The following is a 15,966-nucleotide window of genomic DNA, read 5'->3' as shown; positions in this document are numbered from 1 at the left end:
TCTTTTGCAGAGCAGAAGTTTTTAATTTTTAATCAAGTCTAGCTTATCAATTATTTCTTCCATGGATTGTGCCTTGGGGTGGTATCTAAAAAGCCATCACCATATTCATGGTCATCTAGGTCTTCTCCTCTATTTTCTTCTAGAGTTTTATAGTTTCATATCATAGGTCTGTGATCCATTTTTGAGGCAATTTTCATGAAGGGTGTAAGATACTTTGTCTAGATTAATTTTTTGCCTGTCAATGTCAGTTTTCCTTATACCATTTGTTGGAAAGACTATCTTTTCTTTATTACTGGGGAAATAACCGAGATCCTTGGTCAAAGATCAGTTAACTATATTTATGTGGATCTGTTTCTGGGCTATCTGTTCTGTTCCTTTGATCTCTTTCTGTTTTTTCACCAATACCACACTGTCTTGATTACTGTAGCTTTATAGTGAGTCTTTAAGTTGGATAGTGTTAGTCTTCCAGTTTTGTTTTTCAATATTGTGTTGGCTTTTCTGGGTCTTTTGCCTACCCATACAAACTTTAGGATCAGTTTATCAATATCCACAGGATGATTTGCTGGGATTTTTATTGGGATTTCATTGACTCTGTGGATCATGTTGGGAAGAACTGACATCTTGAGAATATAGAGGCTTCCTACACGTGAACATGGACTATATCTCTATTTAGCTCGTCTTTGAATTCTTTCTTTAGAGTTTCATGGTTTTCTCATATAGATCTTATACCTGTTTGGTTTTCACCTAAGTATTTCATTTTTTGAGTGTTAATATAAATGGTAAGGAGTTTTTAATTTCAAATTCTACTTGTTCATTGCTGATATAGGAAAGTGATTGACTTTTGTGTATTAAGCTTACATCTTGCAACCTGGCTATAATTGCTTATTAGTTCTGGGAGTTTTTTTGTCAGTCACTTCAGATTTTCTGTATAGACAGTGTTGTTGTTTGTGAACAAATACAGTTTTATGTCTTCCTTCTCAATCTCTATACCTTTTATTTCCTTTTCTTGTCTTACTGCATTAGCTAGAATTTCTAGTATGTTGTTGAAAAGGAGTGTTGAGCACATCCTTGCCTTGTTACTGATCTTAGCAGAAAAGCTTCTAGTTTTTCACCATTAAGTATGATGTTAGCTATAAGTTTTTTGTAAATTTTCTTTATATCAAGTTGAAGAAGTTCTCCTGTATTCCTAGTTTGCTGAGTCTTACTTAGTTTTTTAGTTCTAATTTTTGTTTAAAATAATTTTGCAGATACTGCTATAGTTAAATCTTTCAGTTTGTTGAAACAGAGGTTTGTCATCTCAAATTGAAACCTGGATTAGATTCTGCTAAAAAAAACAACTTAAAATGTGATGTTGCCCATCCTCGCATATGTATAATTTTAAAAATTGTTATGGTCGAGGTATTTCTGATGGTTGTTTGTTTGATACAGACTGAAAGCCAGGAAGGACAGTGAGACTTAAGTGAAATATCTGAAAATTTTCTTTTTCATATAGTGCTTGGGTTGGGTAAAAGGAAACACATACAGGGTCTGGAGTTTCTAATAATCATTAAACATTTTTTCTGTCTGGTTTGTTCACAGATGTTCAGCCTGTTGCCTATGAAGAGCCCAAACATTGGTGTTCAATTGTCTACTATGAATTAAACAATCGTGTTGGGGAAGCTTTTCATGCATCTTCTACTAGTGTGTTAGTAGATGGATTCACAGACCCTTCAAATAACAAAAGTAGATTCTGCTTGGGGTTGTTGTCAAATGTAAATCGTAATTCAACAATTGAAAACACTAGGCGACATATTGGAAAAGGTAATTTTGTCATTTTCCTACATTCAGTTGAATTCAGTCATTTGTTATGCTTGCCATATACTCTGTATCGTGTAAGGTTCTGGGGCACACAAAGAAACTTAAGGCATGGTCCTGCCCTCAAGTTGCAGATGTTGAGCAATATATTAAGTAAAGACATACTCAGACTCATTTTCTTTATCCTGCCTGTTTTTTCTTCATAGTATTTAGGATCTGAAAGCATACTCTTCTATGGTTATTTTTTTAATTTTCAGTCCTCTTGACTGAAATACAAGCTTTACAGAAATTTGTGTTGTTCACAATATCTTCAGCAGCTAGAACAATGCCTGGCTCATAGTACATACACAAGAAATATTTCTAGAATATATGAATGCTAGTGAAGGATTAAAATTTTTTAATTATGTTATTTGTGGAGTATTTTGGGTTGAGGTGACTTGTAAGAATTTCCATTGTGTTGGAGGAGCAGGGTTACTGGTAGGAAATCCAGTCTGAATGACATAAGTCTTCAGTGGCTTCACTGCCACTCCTCCCACCTGTTAAATTCAGGTAACAAGCTTTTATTTATAATTCATCCTACAAGACAATTGCCACAGCAAACAAAGAACTTTTCACATTACAGTGAAATGTCTCATACATCAAGTGGTCAGAAAGGAAACCTATCCTAGGTAGAGCTGTTTGCCTGTCCTTTAAGAAGTTTTGCTCTTAGGTTTTGTTTTTACCACTTGCTACTTTTTGCTTCTTTGACTTGAGAAAGTCTCAGTCCAAATTAGGAACAAAAGGTAAGTTACTTTAATTGTAATGTGATTTCTTATAGAAGAGATTCAGAAAAATACTATGTCCAAAACTAAGTTTGGAAGAAAGTTTCCATTCTTTTTTGACTGAGCTGTCAACTTGCCATAATTTTTTAGGTAAAATTCCTCATTTCTATTCATTGAGTTTTCATTCTACAGTAGACTAAGAGAAATCTACTTGGTGAATTCTTAAATTCTAGAATCATTTTTCCCTTTTTTCCCAGTATACAGTTCTAGGATCCTTTCTTCCACAGGTCATTTTATGTGCTGAGAAACAAAAGATAGTTTCTAATGTCATAGCCTGATACCAGTCCGTGACTGACATGTATGTACTACAGTGGTCTTTTTTTTTTTTTTTTTTTTTTTTCATTTTATTATTATTTTATTTTATTTTTTGGGGGGGTACACCAGGTTCAATCAACTGTTTTTATACACATATCCCCATACAGTGGTCTTTTAAATACTGTTTGCAGTAGTGAAAATTTGGGACCAACTTAAGCTTTAGCTATATAAATTGAATTTTTAAATATTGAATATTCACATATTATTTATATATTTTGTAAATATCAAAAAACATTTTTTAAAGGAAAGTAAAATAAATCTGCCATTTAAAGGGTCTTCCTATGACCTGAAATTACATATGTGACTTAGCTTTTTTTTTTTTTTTTTAATGCTGCAGACCTTTCCATTAGCAAAAAGAGTGCAAAACTCTTTGCCAAACAACTATTCATGATAGTTGATAGCACTAAGCATGCCTTTGGAAGGACTTATCATAAGGTGCTTTTTAGGGGGATTTTTTTTTTGCCATCACTTTCTTTCGTACAGATGATAAATGATTGTTGGAAAAGGAAAATAAACCTGAGAACTGATAATAGGCTGCCAACTTGAGACTTTAAGTCTTAGTTACTTGAGGATCATTTTGGATTTAGGCCCACATTAGCTTCTTGATTATCTTTGGCAGCATGAGGCCACCTAGTGGTCGCTTCTGTCTGAAGACTTGCTATAGTTTAGTGGTTATTCTTGGTTGCACCTCATACAGCCTCTTCGGTTTCATTATACTGCTTTGTTAAGTTTACCCTTGTAATGCCTATCTTTTTAAGGTGTTCATCTGTACTATGTTGGTGGAGAGGTGTATGCAGAGTGCCTCAGTGACAGCAGCATATTTGTACAGAGTAGGAACTGCAACTTTCATCATGGCTTTCATCCTACCACTGTCTGTAAGATTCCCAGTAGCTGCAGTCTCAAAATTTTTAACAATCAGGAGTTTGCTCAGCTTCTGGCTCAGTCTGTCAACCATGGATTTGAGGCAGTATATGAGCTCACCAAAATGTGTACCATTCGAATGAGTTTTGTCAAGGTGAGTGGGTTGTGGCCTGTGGCTTAATTTGAGTCATTGTAACTGTATATTATATGTCTGTGGGTTATAATTTTTAGAAGTCTTTGTTAAGTGAACGGTAGTAATTACTTTTGACCTGATTTAATAGGTTTTTAAATAAGATTTTTGAATTTATAACTTAAACCACATGATTGGTCTAAGATTTGATTTTATAATCCAGACATTATAAAGTGCTTGATATTGATATTGAATAGGTGATGAGTTTATTAAGAATTTCAGTTAAAGGCTAAATTGCTAGAAAGCATTTAATATTAAAATTGCTTTTTAAGTTCCTTAGCTTCAGCAATTTCGCTTATTATTAGATCCCATTAGGTTGACTTAAAGAATTCTTTACCATACTAAAATTCTTTTCCTTGTTTTAACCTCTGTTATTAAGGATTTACAAAGCTCAAAGAACTTTTCAGATTTATCATTTGCTCTGGCCTGACTTTATTGACATTCCAAATTATGTTTCATGAGTAAAATTTAGAAAAAATTTTAGTGATATATTTCAGCAGCCTGTGCTGTATCCACTTATTCCTTAAGAATTTAGCCAAAGAAGAGCAATTGTCAAATGCTCTGTGTAGGTTTTTTTTTCTTTTTAGCCCACAGTCGCACAGCCCAGTGTTTCCTTGCTGCTTTGTTCTAGGCCTGTTTGTGCAGTGGTTTATCAATAGCCTTGAAGGCATTTCCCTTGCCTTCTGTAGAGACATGGCTTTTGCATATTAAATCTAGTCCCCCACTCCACGCTTGTCATGCTGCTTACTTTTCCTGGGCTAGGACTACTGTAATCAGTAAAGCAGAGAGATAGATAAACTTTGGCAAATAAAGTGAAAAAATTCTGTTTTTCTTTGGAGTTTTAACTTGGTCCAGCTCCATTCATCCCAGTAATTTCCCATCTTATAGGATAATGATATGTGGTTACAACTTTAATTGCATTTTCATGCATTGATCAGATTTACAGTGCCTTATCTGATGTTTAAAAAAAAAACCTGAAAATCAAAAATTTTTTGTTAACAGAATCTGATGAGAACTCACATGAGGCTATATATGGGTTTTATTTATCCCATTAAAGAATATAGCTCACTGCAGAAATATTAACTTTCTAATTATGAGGTATTGTACCATTATTAACTTTCTAAAAGTAAAAAGAAAAAAACAGAATTCTGAAACATATCTTGCGCCAGGGTTTCTATTCAGGGATTATATGTTATTACAATGATGCAGCTATTGTGTTGCTTTTAATTTTATTGTGAATGCTAAGATTGGTTTTACGGTAGTTTTTCCTTCCTAGTTCTATATATCTCTACTGTTAAAATTTACTTTTGTGTGTTAAAATTGGTTTAGACTGGTTGACAGTTTAAAAAGTGGCTTGCTCTGTTACCTGTTCATTTTCATAGGGCTGGGGAGCAGAGTATCACCGGCAAGATGTTACCAGTACCCCATGCTGGATTGAGATTCATCTTCATGGGCCTCTTCAGTGGCTGGATAAAGTCCTCACTCAGATGGGCTCCCCTCTAAACCCCATTTCTTCTGTTTCATAGTGCAGAAGTATTCTTTTTCAGTTATATTATTAGTGGACTTGTTTTAATTTTAGGGAAACTTTCAGTACAGATACTGTGAGCTTACATGGAAAACAGCTTATTTTCTTTTCTACATAATTGTGACCAATACATTTGTTTTTGTAATGAATCAACATTTGTTTGTATTCATGTTCATGTGATTAATTCTCAAAAGTGTTGTGAAAGATGCAGAGTAAGTATTGTGCCCCAGTTCAGAAGTTTGGCATTGATTTTAAACTGGAATATACTTTTGCCTTATTGTCCCAACAATTTTTTATCTGTTAAAAATTTTTGGAATGGTAGTACATTACATGATGAAAAATTACAACAGTATAAGGTGTTCGGTGAAAGTCTTCCGTTCTATTCTTGATTCTCCAGAAGCTGTTCTTTTACCAGTTTCTTAGTCCCACCAACTTTAAAAAGTATAATTCATTGTTTTATAAAAGCATATGGTAGGGGCTTAAAAGAAACTATAAAAAATATTTTATTTGAAGGAACACTATGCACTGCTCTAACAGGTAGTGTTCAATAAAAGCCAAGTGATCGTTTTCTAAATGACATCATAAAATTTACATTTAATACAGCTAAATGTTTGTCAGTGTATTGTGACTTCACTTATATCTTTTGTAAAACATTTCCTTTTTTTAAAAAAAATTATTGCAAACATCGGTTCTCCAGTATATGTCATTTACTCTAATCTGTCATAAATACTACTTTATAGCTAGTGACAGTGCATGCATGGCCTTGTTCAGCTGTGTTTGCTGCTTTTGGCCAATGTTGCAAGAACTCTAATTTTGGCATGCATTAATGTTTTATTTTGCACTTTGATGGGTGACAGTTTTTAGTGTAACCTTTTATGAAACACACTCAAGTGACTTGGACTTAGATGCTCATCCCTGCTTCCTTGGTACCCCTTTTGTATTAAACACTGCAGTTTATTGATTACAGTTATAGGAAGTTATGCTTTTTCTAGCTTTTGTTGTATTTTCAACCCAGATTATAAGACTGTTATTCTATGGCTCCAATTTAAGGTACCTCTTTAACTCCCTGCAGTTTTATGGATCGTAGTAATGTTGGAAAATCATGTACTTAGTCCCACTGCTCTTGCTTGCATCAGTGTCCCTGTGCAAGGACCTGTGTCCTGTAGCCACAGGAGCCTCTTCAGTCTGGCCCCAAGGGTGAGGCCACCTGTCTGATGCTTAAATGAGTCAGCAGTGATCGTTGAGCTAGCTGATTTGAAAACATTCACATATCAAATAATACAGACTGTTCTCTCAGTTGCCATGCGCGCTTTTTTTCCATTTCCTTTAGCACCTACGTGGATGCTAGTCTCCACAATCTTCAGAGAGTAAAGACATGAAAACTCTAAAATATTCATTGAATCAATCATGCTTAAGGGCTTTGAGTAAAGGACTCTTAACCTCTTTTCCTAGGGAGCAGTCAAATGGACACTTAGTTATGGCGTGAGGAACAAAGACATTACTTGAGGGGAAAAAATCACCTAATTTACCTGTTAGAAGAAGCTTATTTTCCCGTGCCTTTTGAAAATATTTGGAGCCATGTCAGTCTTCTGTTTAAAATGTTAGTTTCGTTTGACTTTCTACTTTGCCCTTTGTGCTTTGATGAGGGAAAAAAATGCATTTTTTGAGGAAAGGAGAATGCAGTTCCTTTGTTTTCCCTAACATTATTTATTGCTTTTATAAAGTGCAGCCAGTGGGTGGTTTTAGTTCTCTCAGGTGAAGGGCCCTATGTGTTACAGCTCACAGTCCTTTGCTAAGTAAAAGGAAACTTTCTGACAGTCACCTCAGGCTTAAACATAAGTTTTACATGACATGCATTCTCAGTCTTCCAGAATTGTGTCAGCCACACAAAAGAGGATTATTTGCTTAGTGATAGAACTTAGCTATTTACATCATTCTTTTATTTACCAGGCTCATGGCACAATCTTTGGAACAAATTGGTAGAGAAACCACCTAGGTTGACTGGCAGATACATGTAATCAACTTCAGTGGGCCTGAACTGGTGGAAACTATTGAATTGTTTTATTGATGCTTTCAGTTGAATTAATGAAAAATTGTTTTTATTCATGTAACAGCCTTTAGCGTTAACAAGATTTTATGTGATTGGCTTCTTCTGTGTTTTCTCTAAGGAGTTGGGTCTCACGAATGGCAGTACTGAAGCTATTAACTGGTAAGAGTTTCATGGAGAAGTATCAGCCTGTTGTATTTCCTAAAAGTTGTTAACCCCACACCCTTGGATTTTACATGAAAACTTCATTCAGTCCAGCTGATCCTATAATTCCTGAGGATGCTCAGTACAGGAATGGATGGGAAATAAAAACTAGCCAATGGGATTAAAAAAAATTAGGTAAAATTCTACCAATGAAAAAAGCATCTCTGAAAGAAACTTTTCCATAAAATTACAGTTTTATGTTTTCATTTAATCTCCAGAATGGTTTATAGTAAAATTTATGAAAACATCATCACAACCAGAATAATCACATTTTATAGCATGTACAACATATAAATATATGCCAGCTGAAAAGACAGAGTCTGGGAATAATAAAATTACAACCAGTTTGGTAAATGCAAAAAGAGGAATAGAATCAAAATTAATCTCAGTAATGTATTAAAGCAACAAAAAGATACTGACTGGAAAAAAACAGAATTTAAGAGGTGCGTTTGACTAATATTTCTATATAATTACCTAGCTTAAGTTATGGAATATAAACTAGTAGACATATTATTGATCTACTGAAGTGAACTTTTTGTCTTTAGAGAAAATTTAAGGAAGGCATCAATCTAAATGTCAAATATATACATCAGAGTATAAATCAATTTTTACATTTTCTTGTTATATAAGTAAACTATGATAATAGAGTTGGCTGGGTTTTTGAGGTGAAGTCCACAGTAAGATTACTATCAATAGATAGTTCAATAAGTTATACCTAATAGTATGGAAAGAGGATGTAGCTATTTTATACTTTTCATAACATTTGAGAGTAAGACATTCTTTTAGGAAGTAAAATGATCATTCTTTGAGGTTGTAAAATGATCAGTATTCAGATCTGAAATCTTTTGTCAGGATAAGGACTGGGGCTCACGTTATATAACCTTCAGTATTATTATCTTAGAGTACCTGTAAGAAACAGTTCCCCTGTAATAGTGTTCTTTTAAAGGAGAAAGTTTATACAAAAATGAAATCATGCCAGTAGCAGAAAAACTCTAAATTCAGATTTGATAGTACCTGTTTAAGTGTTGTACTTCTATTACAGACAGCATCTAACATACCAGTTCAGATCCATTCTTTATGCCCTTTCTAGTTGCTTGCTTAATGCTGCTTTGGATGATTATCACTCTCCCCCTTAAAATATATTAATATCTTTTATACTTTCTGAAGAAAAATCTTTTGATAATTATTAAATTCAGCTTCCAATGATGATTTAAATTTTGAACCTATTAACCTTTAAGAGGCTCAGAGCTCTTCCTTGTCTTATGAGTCAAATCCTCACTTAATCTCTCTGGTAGGAATTATGAGTATGTGTCCTCATTATACCCATCAGCTAGATAAGCAAGAATCTTTCAAGGTAGTAGATAGCCTGGTGGTTTTAGAAGTGTTTGGTGATTTTATTGGAGGGAGTTTTCCTAAGTATTGGTTTATGGGCATCTCCTGAGATATTAAGTAGCACAGTTTTTTGGGTGGTAATCTCAGGTTTGATGCCTGTTTCCCCCAGAAAGTAGCATTTTCCTCATTAATGCAGGTGGGACTCTGGGGAGGTTTTCTTCTCACAGAAGATGCACGTATGGAGAGAGAATTTGAGGCATTTCTTTTGCCTAAACAGTTCTATTCAATACGTGCTAAACAGAAACTTGGATATTTCTTTATAATTCACTGGATTGCAGTTTAGCTTGTCCTAATTACAAGAGGTAAGAGTATTTGTCAAGCCTTTATTATATTGGATTTTTCATAATAGAAACTTCTCTTCTAAAATGCAGTTCTTATAATTGAAGTGTTACCCTGAAATTGAATAATTTACAAAAACCAATGAGAAGGATTTTACACATCAGTTTTTTAAAAAATAAGAGCTTATGCTGTAATATTTGCTGGTAGCAGTTGCTGTAAAACAAGTGATGTGTTGTTTTGTTGAAAAGATCCAGTCTCAGAGCAGGATTCTTCTGTTATTTATGACAGAGTGAAAAAGGTTTGTGTGGTTCTTGTCCAAATAATTCAGTTCTTAAAATTCTTAAAATCATCATAAACCATTGTCCTTTAAGGATTTATTTGAAGATACTGTTTTTTAAAAGTTTGAAATTTTGTGTAGCGGTAGATTTTTTTTTACCTCATTGATAGGTAGTGCCTTCTTAATACTAGCTGGTGTTAGCTATAACAAAACTCCAGTGAGGCCAAACAATCCCAAGTAAAGAAGAAATCTTTTAGAGTCAGATTTTCCCTTCTAATATCATTGAAGATGATGTTGCTTTGATTTATTCATAAAGTGTTTTAACTGTAGGGACTCTTGAAGATAATAGTTGGGCAAGTGCTTTTCTTTTCAACCTGATTGGTTAAAGTTGCATTTTGAAAATCACTTACGTTAAAATTGGGTAGGATTGTAATCATGAAAACTGAGTATTTGTATGTAATCCTGCCCATTTTCTCTAAAAGATATTTCATATGCAGATGAAAGACCAAACCAATGGCTGCACTATAGGTCTGCTTCTTACTTGTACTTGTTCTCCTTCTGTTTATGTTGTAGAAAATGAAATTCTAGCAACATGCTTCAATTCTGTTATCTTTTTGATACTTATAAAAGTGTATTAGGTTTTACTATATTGTGCTTTTCAAAGCCATAACTCTTAAGAACTTTGTTTTTGCATATTGTTTGCTAATACTTTATTTTAATAAATCTCAAAATCTGCTTAACGTGTGTTTTTGTTTGTTTGGGGAGCTATTCTCTTTTGATTTAACATGTTTCACTGAGTGGAATTATAAAAAGGATGAGATTATCAGTTGCTGTGACCAGCTGTGTTATCTGTGTGTGTGCATTAGTGATAGAAAATGAATATACCAGGCCTTTCCACCCAGCGTGAGGTTTGCTCAGAATGATCAATGTGTTTCTGTTGTTTATAAGAGAGTTGATGTGTTTTTCTTTGTTAGTTTTAGTTTTGTTTTGAAAAAGGGTTCGAATCTAGAGTCTGGGGTTCTCTGGTTTAACCACTAATTTCCCTTCTCTGTCTAAAATTAGAGGTCCTGACCAGATGATTGAGAGATAGAAGAGCTTGTAGCAGAGCTGACTTTGGAGTCTGCCTGTCTGCGTTTGAGTCCTGGGCCTCTCTGTGCCCTTAGGCAAGTTGCTTAACCACTCTGTGCCTCAGTTTTCTGATCTGTAAAGTAAAAGTCTACTTGTGGGATTTGGGGGAAGATTAAATAAAGTAATACAAATGAAGCACTTAGAACAGTGCCTTAGAACTCTTTTTGTTTTTAACCATCATCACCATCATCATCTCTTTAACATTTCTGCCACTTCTTTTGAATCGGAGGAATTATTTCTGATGCTACTTGACCTTAGTAGATTAATCCTTGATTACCCACTTTGCGAATTAGCCTTGTTTTTCTTAACTGTCTCCCTTTTAAAAAAATTCTGAATCACAGATTAGTTTTGTCATCCCCACCAAGTGCCTACTTTTACCACCTTGTGTGTTGTATATACAAGAAATGCAAACTCATTCTAATTAGAAAGGGACAGTGAAAATCCACGTGTCCCCACTAGAAAAACCCAAACTAAATATTTTTACCCAAAAAAATAAATATAAAAGCTCTTATTCTCTTTAGAGAGAAGAATCCATATCTGCAAATCAGTTTTTTTCTTATGGTTTTTAAAACTTTCAAGTGTAGCAACTTCACTGGCTGTTTTAGAAGACTATTTTTAAAACATTTGTTCTGACAAAAGATTTCAATGAACAGTTAGAGGTGTTGCCTTCTCTCAGATTTAAGATAGTATGCAAATTGCCATAGCCAGACAGTTCAGGTTACAGGGATTAATTGTGACATCTGCTTCAGTTTTCTTTTAGACACAAGGCTCAATGGCTAATGCTATCCCATATTACAGCAGTTTTGATGCAATTCATATTTTATAAATATTTATGAGTAGGCTATCAGTGGGCTATAAGAAAGTACTTTCCCCCCATTTAACATTTTAAATATTACTGTGTTTTTTGTTGTTGGGTTTGTAAGCCTATCTTTAATAAACTGACTTTTGTAAATATATATATATATATCTTGTGTTATTTTGATCTAAATCACTTTTTGTGGTTGTATTTTAAAGGAAAATGGGGCTATAGGACAGCTTGCTTAACCATCTCCATCTTAAAATACGTTGCATGGGGGTGAAGGGAGGATTTAGGTTGGTGGGTAAATTATTGTATTATCCATATTGTTTCAAGTGGATGTGTGTATAGTTCCTGTGAGAGGTGTTTCCTGAGGCAATTTTTTGATGTTTGGGATGGATTTTGAAAGCCTTCTTATACTTAATCTCCTACCCCTTTCCTGTCACCTGCTATTTCATTTTTTTTTAAATTTTATTTATTGATTTATTATTTTTTTGGGGGTACACCAAGTTCAGTCATCTGTTTTTATACACATATCCCCGTATTCCCTCCCTCCCTTGACTCCCCCCGCCACCCTCCCTCGAGTCCCCCCCACCCTCCCCGTCCCAGTCCTCTAAGGCATCTTCTATCCTCGAGTTGAACTCCCTTTGTTATACAACAACTTCCCACTGGCTATCTGTTTTACAGTTGGTAGTATATATATGTCTGTGCTACTCTCTCACTTCGTCTCAGCTTCCCCTTCACCTCCCGCCCCCCCCAAACCTCGAGTTCTCCAGTCCATTCTCTGCACCTGCATCCTTGTTCATGTCACTGAGTTCATCAGTACCATTTTTAGATTCTGTATATGTGAGTTAGCATACAATATTTGTCTTTCTCTTTCTGACTTACTTCACTCTGTATGACAGACTCTAGGTCTATCCACCTCATGACATATAGCTCCATCTCATCCCTTTTTATAGCTGAGTAATATTCCATTGTATATATATGCCACATCTTCTTTATCCATTCATTTGTTGATGGGCATTTAGGTTGCTTCCATGTCCTGGCTATTGTAAATAGTGCTGCAATAAACATTATGGTACATGTTTCTTTTGGGATTATGGTTTTCTTTGGGTATATGCCCAGGAGTGGGATTACTGGATCATATGGTAGTTCTATTTGTAGTTTTTTAAGGAACCTCCAAATTGTTTTCCATAGTGGCTGTACCAACTTACATTCCCACCAACAGTGCAGGAGAGTTCCCTTTTCTCCACACCCTCTCCAACATTTGTTGTTTCCAGGTTTTGTGATGATGGCCATTCTGATCGGTGTGAGGTGATACCTCATTGTGGCTTTGACTTGCATTTCTCTGATGATGAGTGATGTTGAGCATCTTTTCATGTGTTTGTTGGCCATCTGTCTTCTTTGGAGAAATGTCTCTTTAGGTCTTCTGCCCATTTGTGGATTGGGTTATTTGCTTTTTTGGTATTAAGCTGCAGGAGCTGCTTGTATATTTTGGAGGTTAATCCTTTGTCCGTGGTTTCATAGGCAACTATTTTTTCCCATTCTGAGGGTTGCCTTTTAGTCTTGTTTATGGTTTCTTTTGCTGTGCAAAAGCTTTTCAGTTTCATGAGGTCCCATTTGTTTATTCTTGATTTTATTTCCATGATTCTAGGAGGTGGGTCAAAAAGGATCTTGCTTTGATGTATGTCATAGAGTGTTCTGCCTATGTTTTCCTCTAGGAGTTTTATATAGTGTCTGGCCTTACATGTAGGTCTTTAATCCATTTGGAGTTTATTTTTGTGTATGGTGTTAGGAAGTGTTCTAATTTCATTCTTTTACATGTTGCTGTCCAATTTTCCTGTCTTTTTTCCATTGTATATTCATGCCTCCTTTGTCAAAGATAAGGTGCCCATGTGTGTTTGGGCTTACTTCTGAGTTCTCTATTCTATTCCATTGATCTTCCTTTCTATTTTTGTGCCAGTACCATACTGTCTTGATCACTATGGCCTTGTAGTATAGTTTGAAGTCAGGAAGCCTGATTCCACCAACTCCATTTTTCCTTCTCAAGATTGCTTTGGCTATTCGGGGTCTTTTGCATTTCCATACAAATCATAAGATTTCTTGCTCTAGTTCTGTGAAAAATGCTATTGGTAATTTGATCGGGATTGCATTGAATCTGTAAATTGCTTTGGGTAGTACAGTCATTTTCATGATATTGATTCTTCCAATCCAGGAACATGGTATGTCCCTCCATCTGTTTGTGTCGTCTTTGATTTTTTTCATCAGTGTCTTAAAGTTTTCTGCATACAGATCTTTTTTTTTTTTTTTTTTTTTTTGGGCACAGGAGCTTAGTTGCTCCGCGGCATGTGGGATCTTCCTGGAGCAGGGATCGAACCTGTGTCTTCTGCACTGGCAGGCAGATTCTTGACACTGCGCCACCTAGGAAGCCCACAGATCTTTTTTTATCTGAGATAAATGCTGAGAATTTTAACAGTACAGAAAAGTATGAACCAAAAATCCCAAACCAATAGCGAACCACTAAATGTGCGTGTATCCTTCTAACCTATTCAGGTAGTCATTCTACATCAGTCCTTTCCTTTTTTTGACAAAAATTTAGCTGATTATGGGTGAAGCTATAGCTCCTTTTTTGAAAGGATTCTCAGAGAAATTGGTTTGGTTCCAAAGTGTTTCTTGAATTCTGTATCCTCAAGAGAGCATTGTCCTCTCTGAGCTATCTCTTATTTTGTTGAATGACAGACCTTTCCAAAATGTATTACATCAAGCTTAGCTCTCCAGATATTTTAATGAGACTGCTGAAGAGACAGAAAAAGCCAATTGGGATTAATCTGGGAAGGCTTTCAGAAGGAAGGAAAATAAGGAGAAAGAAAAAAAGTTTTTCATTCTCCATAGCATTTATCACCATCTAACATCCTACATGTTTTATTTCTTTACCCTGTTTATAGACCATGTCATCTCATGGGAATGTAAGCTGTGGCCAGACGTGTTCCCACTGCTAGAACAGTTTTTGATATATTGTAAGCACTCAGATGTTTGTTGAATGAATGAGAGTACTGAAACTGGATGTGATTTTTTGAATACTAGAATTTAGCTTCAAGTTATGTAATAAGACAATACATAATTGAATGGATTGGAGCTCAGCACTTTATTAGATCTCTTTATTACATACCTCATAGGAGAAGAAAGGGGGAAATTCAACAAAGAACACATATCTGTTCTTTCTCTTTGAGCTTTTGGACCTTTGCCCCAAAGTTATCAGGTTCCTGGATTGTTGGAGAACCTACAAAATTAAGTCAACTTGGAGCTTTAATCTGTTGACATTTAATATTTTCCCAAAGGATCGAAAGGGCATAGTTTCCTTGATGTATTTGGCAAGAAAAAATAACAACAACAAGAAAGTGTACTTTTTAGTTCATAGCTTACAGGGGCGGCAGTGTTAAGAACCCTGTAGTTTGATTTTAGTGCCCTGGCTTAGATTCCATTATATCAACCCCAGCTGTTGTGCCTGAGGGTCAGAACTTTAATTGCATTCAGGTGAGGCACCCTAAGCAATACCTGTGAGAGACAGAACATAGTGACTTGTGTTTGTATTTCAGAATAAAACATTAATTTTGCTGAAGAGAGCGCATGTGTGATTGTGGGGGGAGAAAAAGCAGAGGAGGGTTTGAAGGGCTATGCAAACATTAAAGATTAAAAGTAAAGATTCCTTGGTTGTCTTTTCTTTACATAAAATTCTGTGAATTTTACAGAATTTGTTTAGGTCAAGTTAGTGATGGCAGCGAAGGTGAGGGTGATGGTTGTGAGCACAAACTCGTTTTGTGTAAATAGGAAGCCTGCAAAGATGATCTTCATGTGAAAAGAAAGGTACTTTCCTTTTACTGTCTGTTTAATAAACTGCTAGAAGTTTACCACACCTGTTTTCTCTCTCCTTAACCATTGAACACCTCTCCAGCTGCATACCACAGTTCCCAACCTCCCTCTCAGCTATGATGGCCATGCAACCAAGTTCTGACCATGAGGATATGAGCAGAAGTGATAGGTGTCATTTTGGCACATAGTGCTCCACAGAGGAACCCTCTTGCTCTTCCCCTTCCCTGTGGCTAGAATGCAGATATGATGGCAGGAACTTGAGTAGCCACCTCAAAGTGGACACGGGACCCAAGGGATGAGGGTGATAGAGCTGTGCTACCCTTGGAGGGTTATGTGAAAAAGAAACTTGGAGGTGGGGAGTGTCCTTTGTTGTAACAGTTCAGCCAGTAACCTGGTTAATCTTCACTTGCTCCACTGTCACCAAACCTTTTTTGCATGCAAGTCACTTTATAGGCAGCAGAGCCGTC

At 35.5% G+C, this 15,966-nt stretch overlaps 1 protein-coding gene across 9 annotated transcripts in view; it reads left to right on the top strand.

Moving 5' to 3' along the window:
- SMAD5 (SMAD family member 5) overlaps positions 1 to 15,516 on the top strand; it is a 60,020-nt gene extending 44,504 nt beyond the window's left edge. Inside the window, exons 5-9 of one of the 9 annotated variants that reach the window (XR_009053668.1) lie at positions 1,579 to 1,800; positions 3,689 to 3,945; positions 5,364 to 7,715; positions 14,575 to 14,646; positions 15,379 to 15,472. Coding sequence is in view for 5 of the 9 variants with exons in the window: in XM_057734311.1 (XP_057590294.1) it covers positions 1,579 to 1,800; positions 3,689 to 3,945; positions 5,364 to 5,507 (623 nt within the window). In the remaining 4 variants the exon portion in view is untranslated. Of the gene's footprint in view, positions 1 to 1,578; positions 1,801 to 3,688; positions 3,946 to 5,363; positions 11,793 to 14,574 lie in introns of those variants that run through there. The other 8 variants (XR_009053671.1, XR_009053667.1, XR_009053666.1 and 5 more) reach the window with 8 other exon arrangements.
- Positions 15,517 to 15,966: the final 450 nt, after the last annotated feature.

Source organism: Hippopotamus amphibius, chromosome 1 (genome assembly GCF_030028045.1).
Source record: "Hippopotamus amphibius kiboko isolate mHipAmp2 chromosome 1, mHipAmp2.hap2, whole genome shotgun sequence".
Classification (NCBI taxonomy): domain Eukaryota; kingdom Metazoa; phylum Chordata; class Mammalia; order Artiodactyla; family Hippopotamidae; genus Hippopotamus; species Hippopotamus amphibius.
The sequence above is the reverse complement of the archived record's forward strand: the minus strand, read 5'-3'. Positions and strand labels throughout refer to the sequence as shown.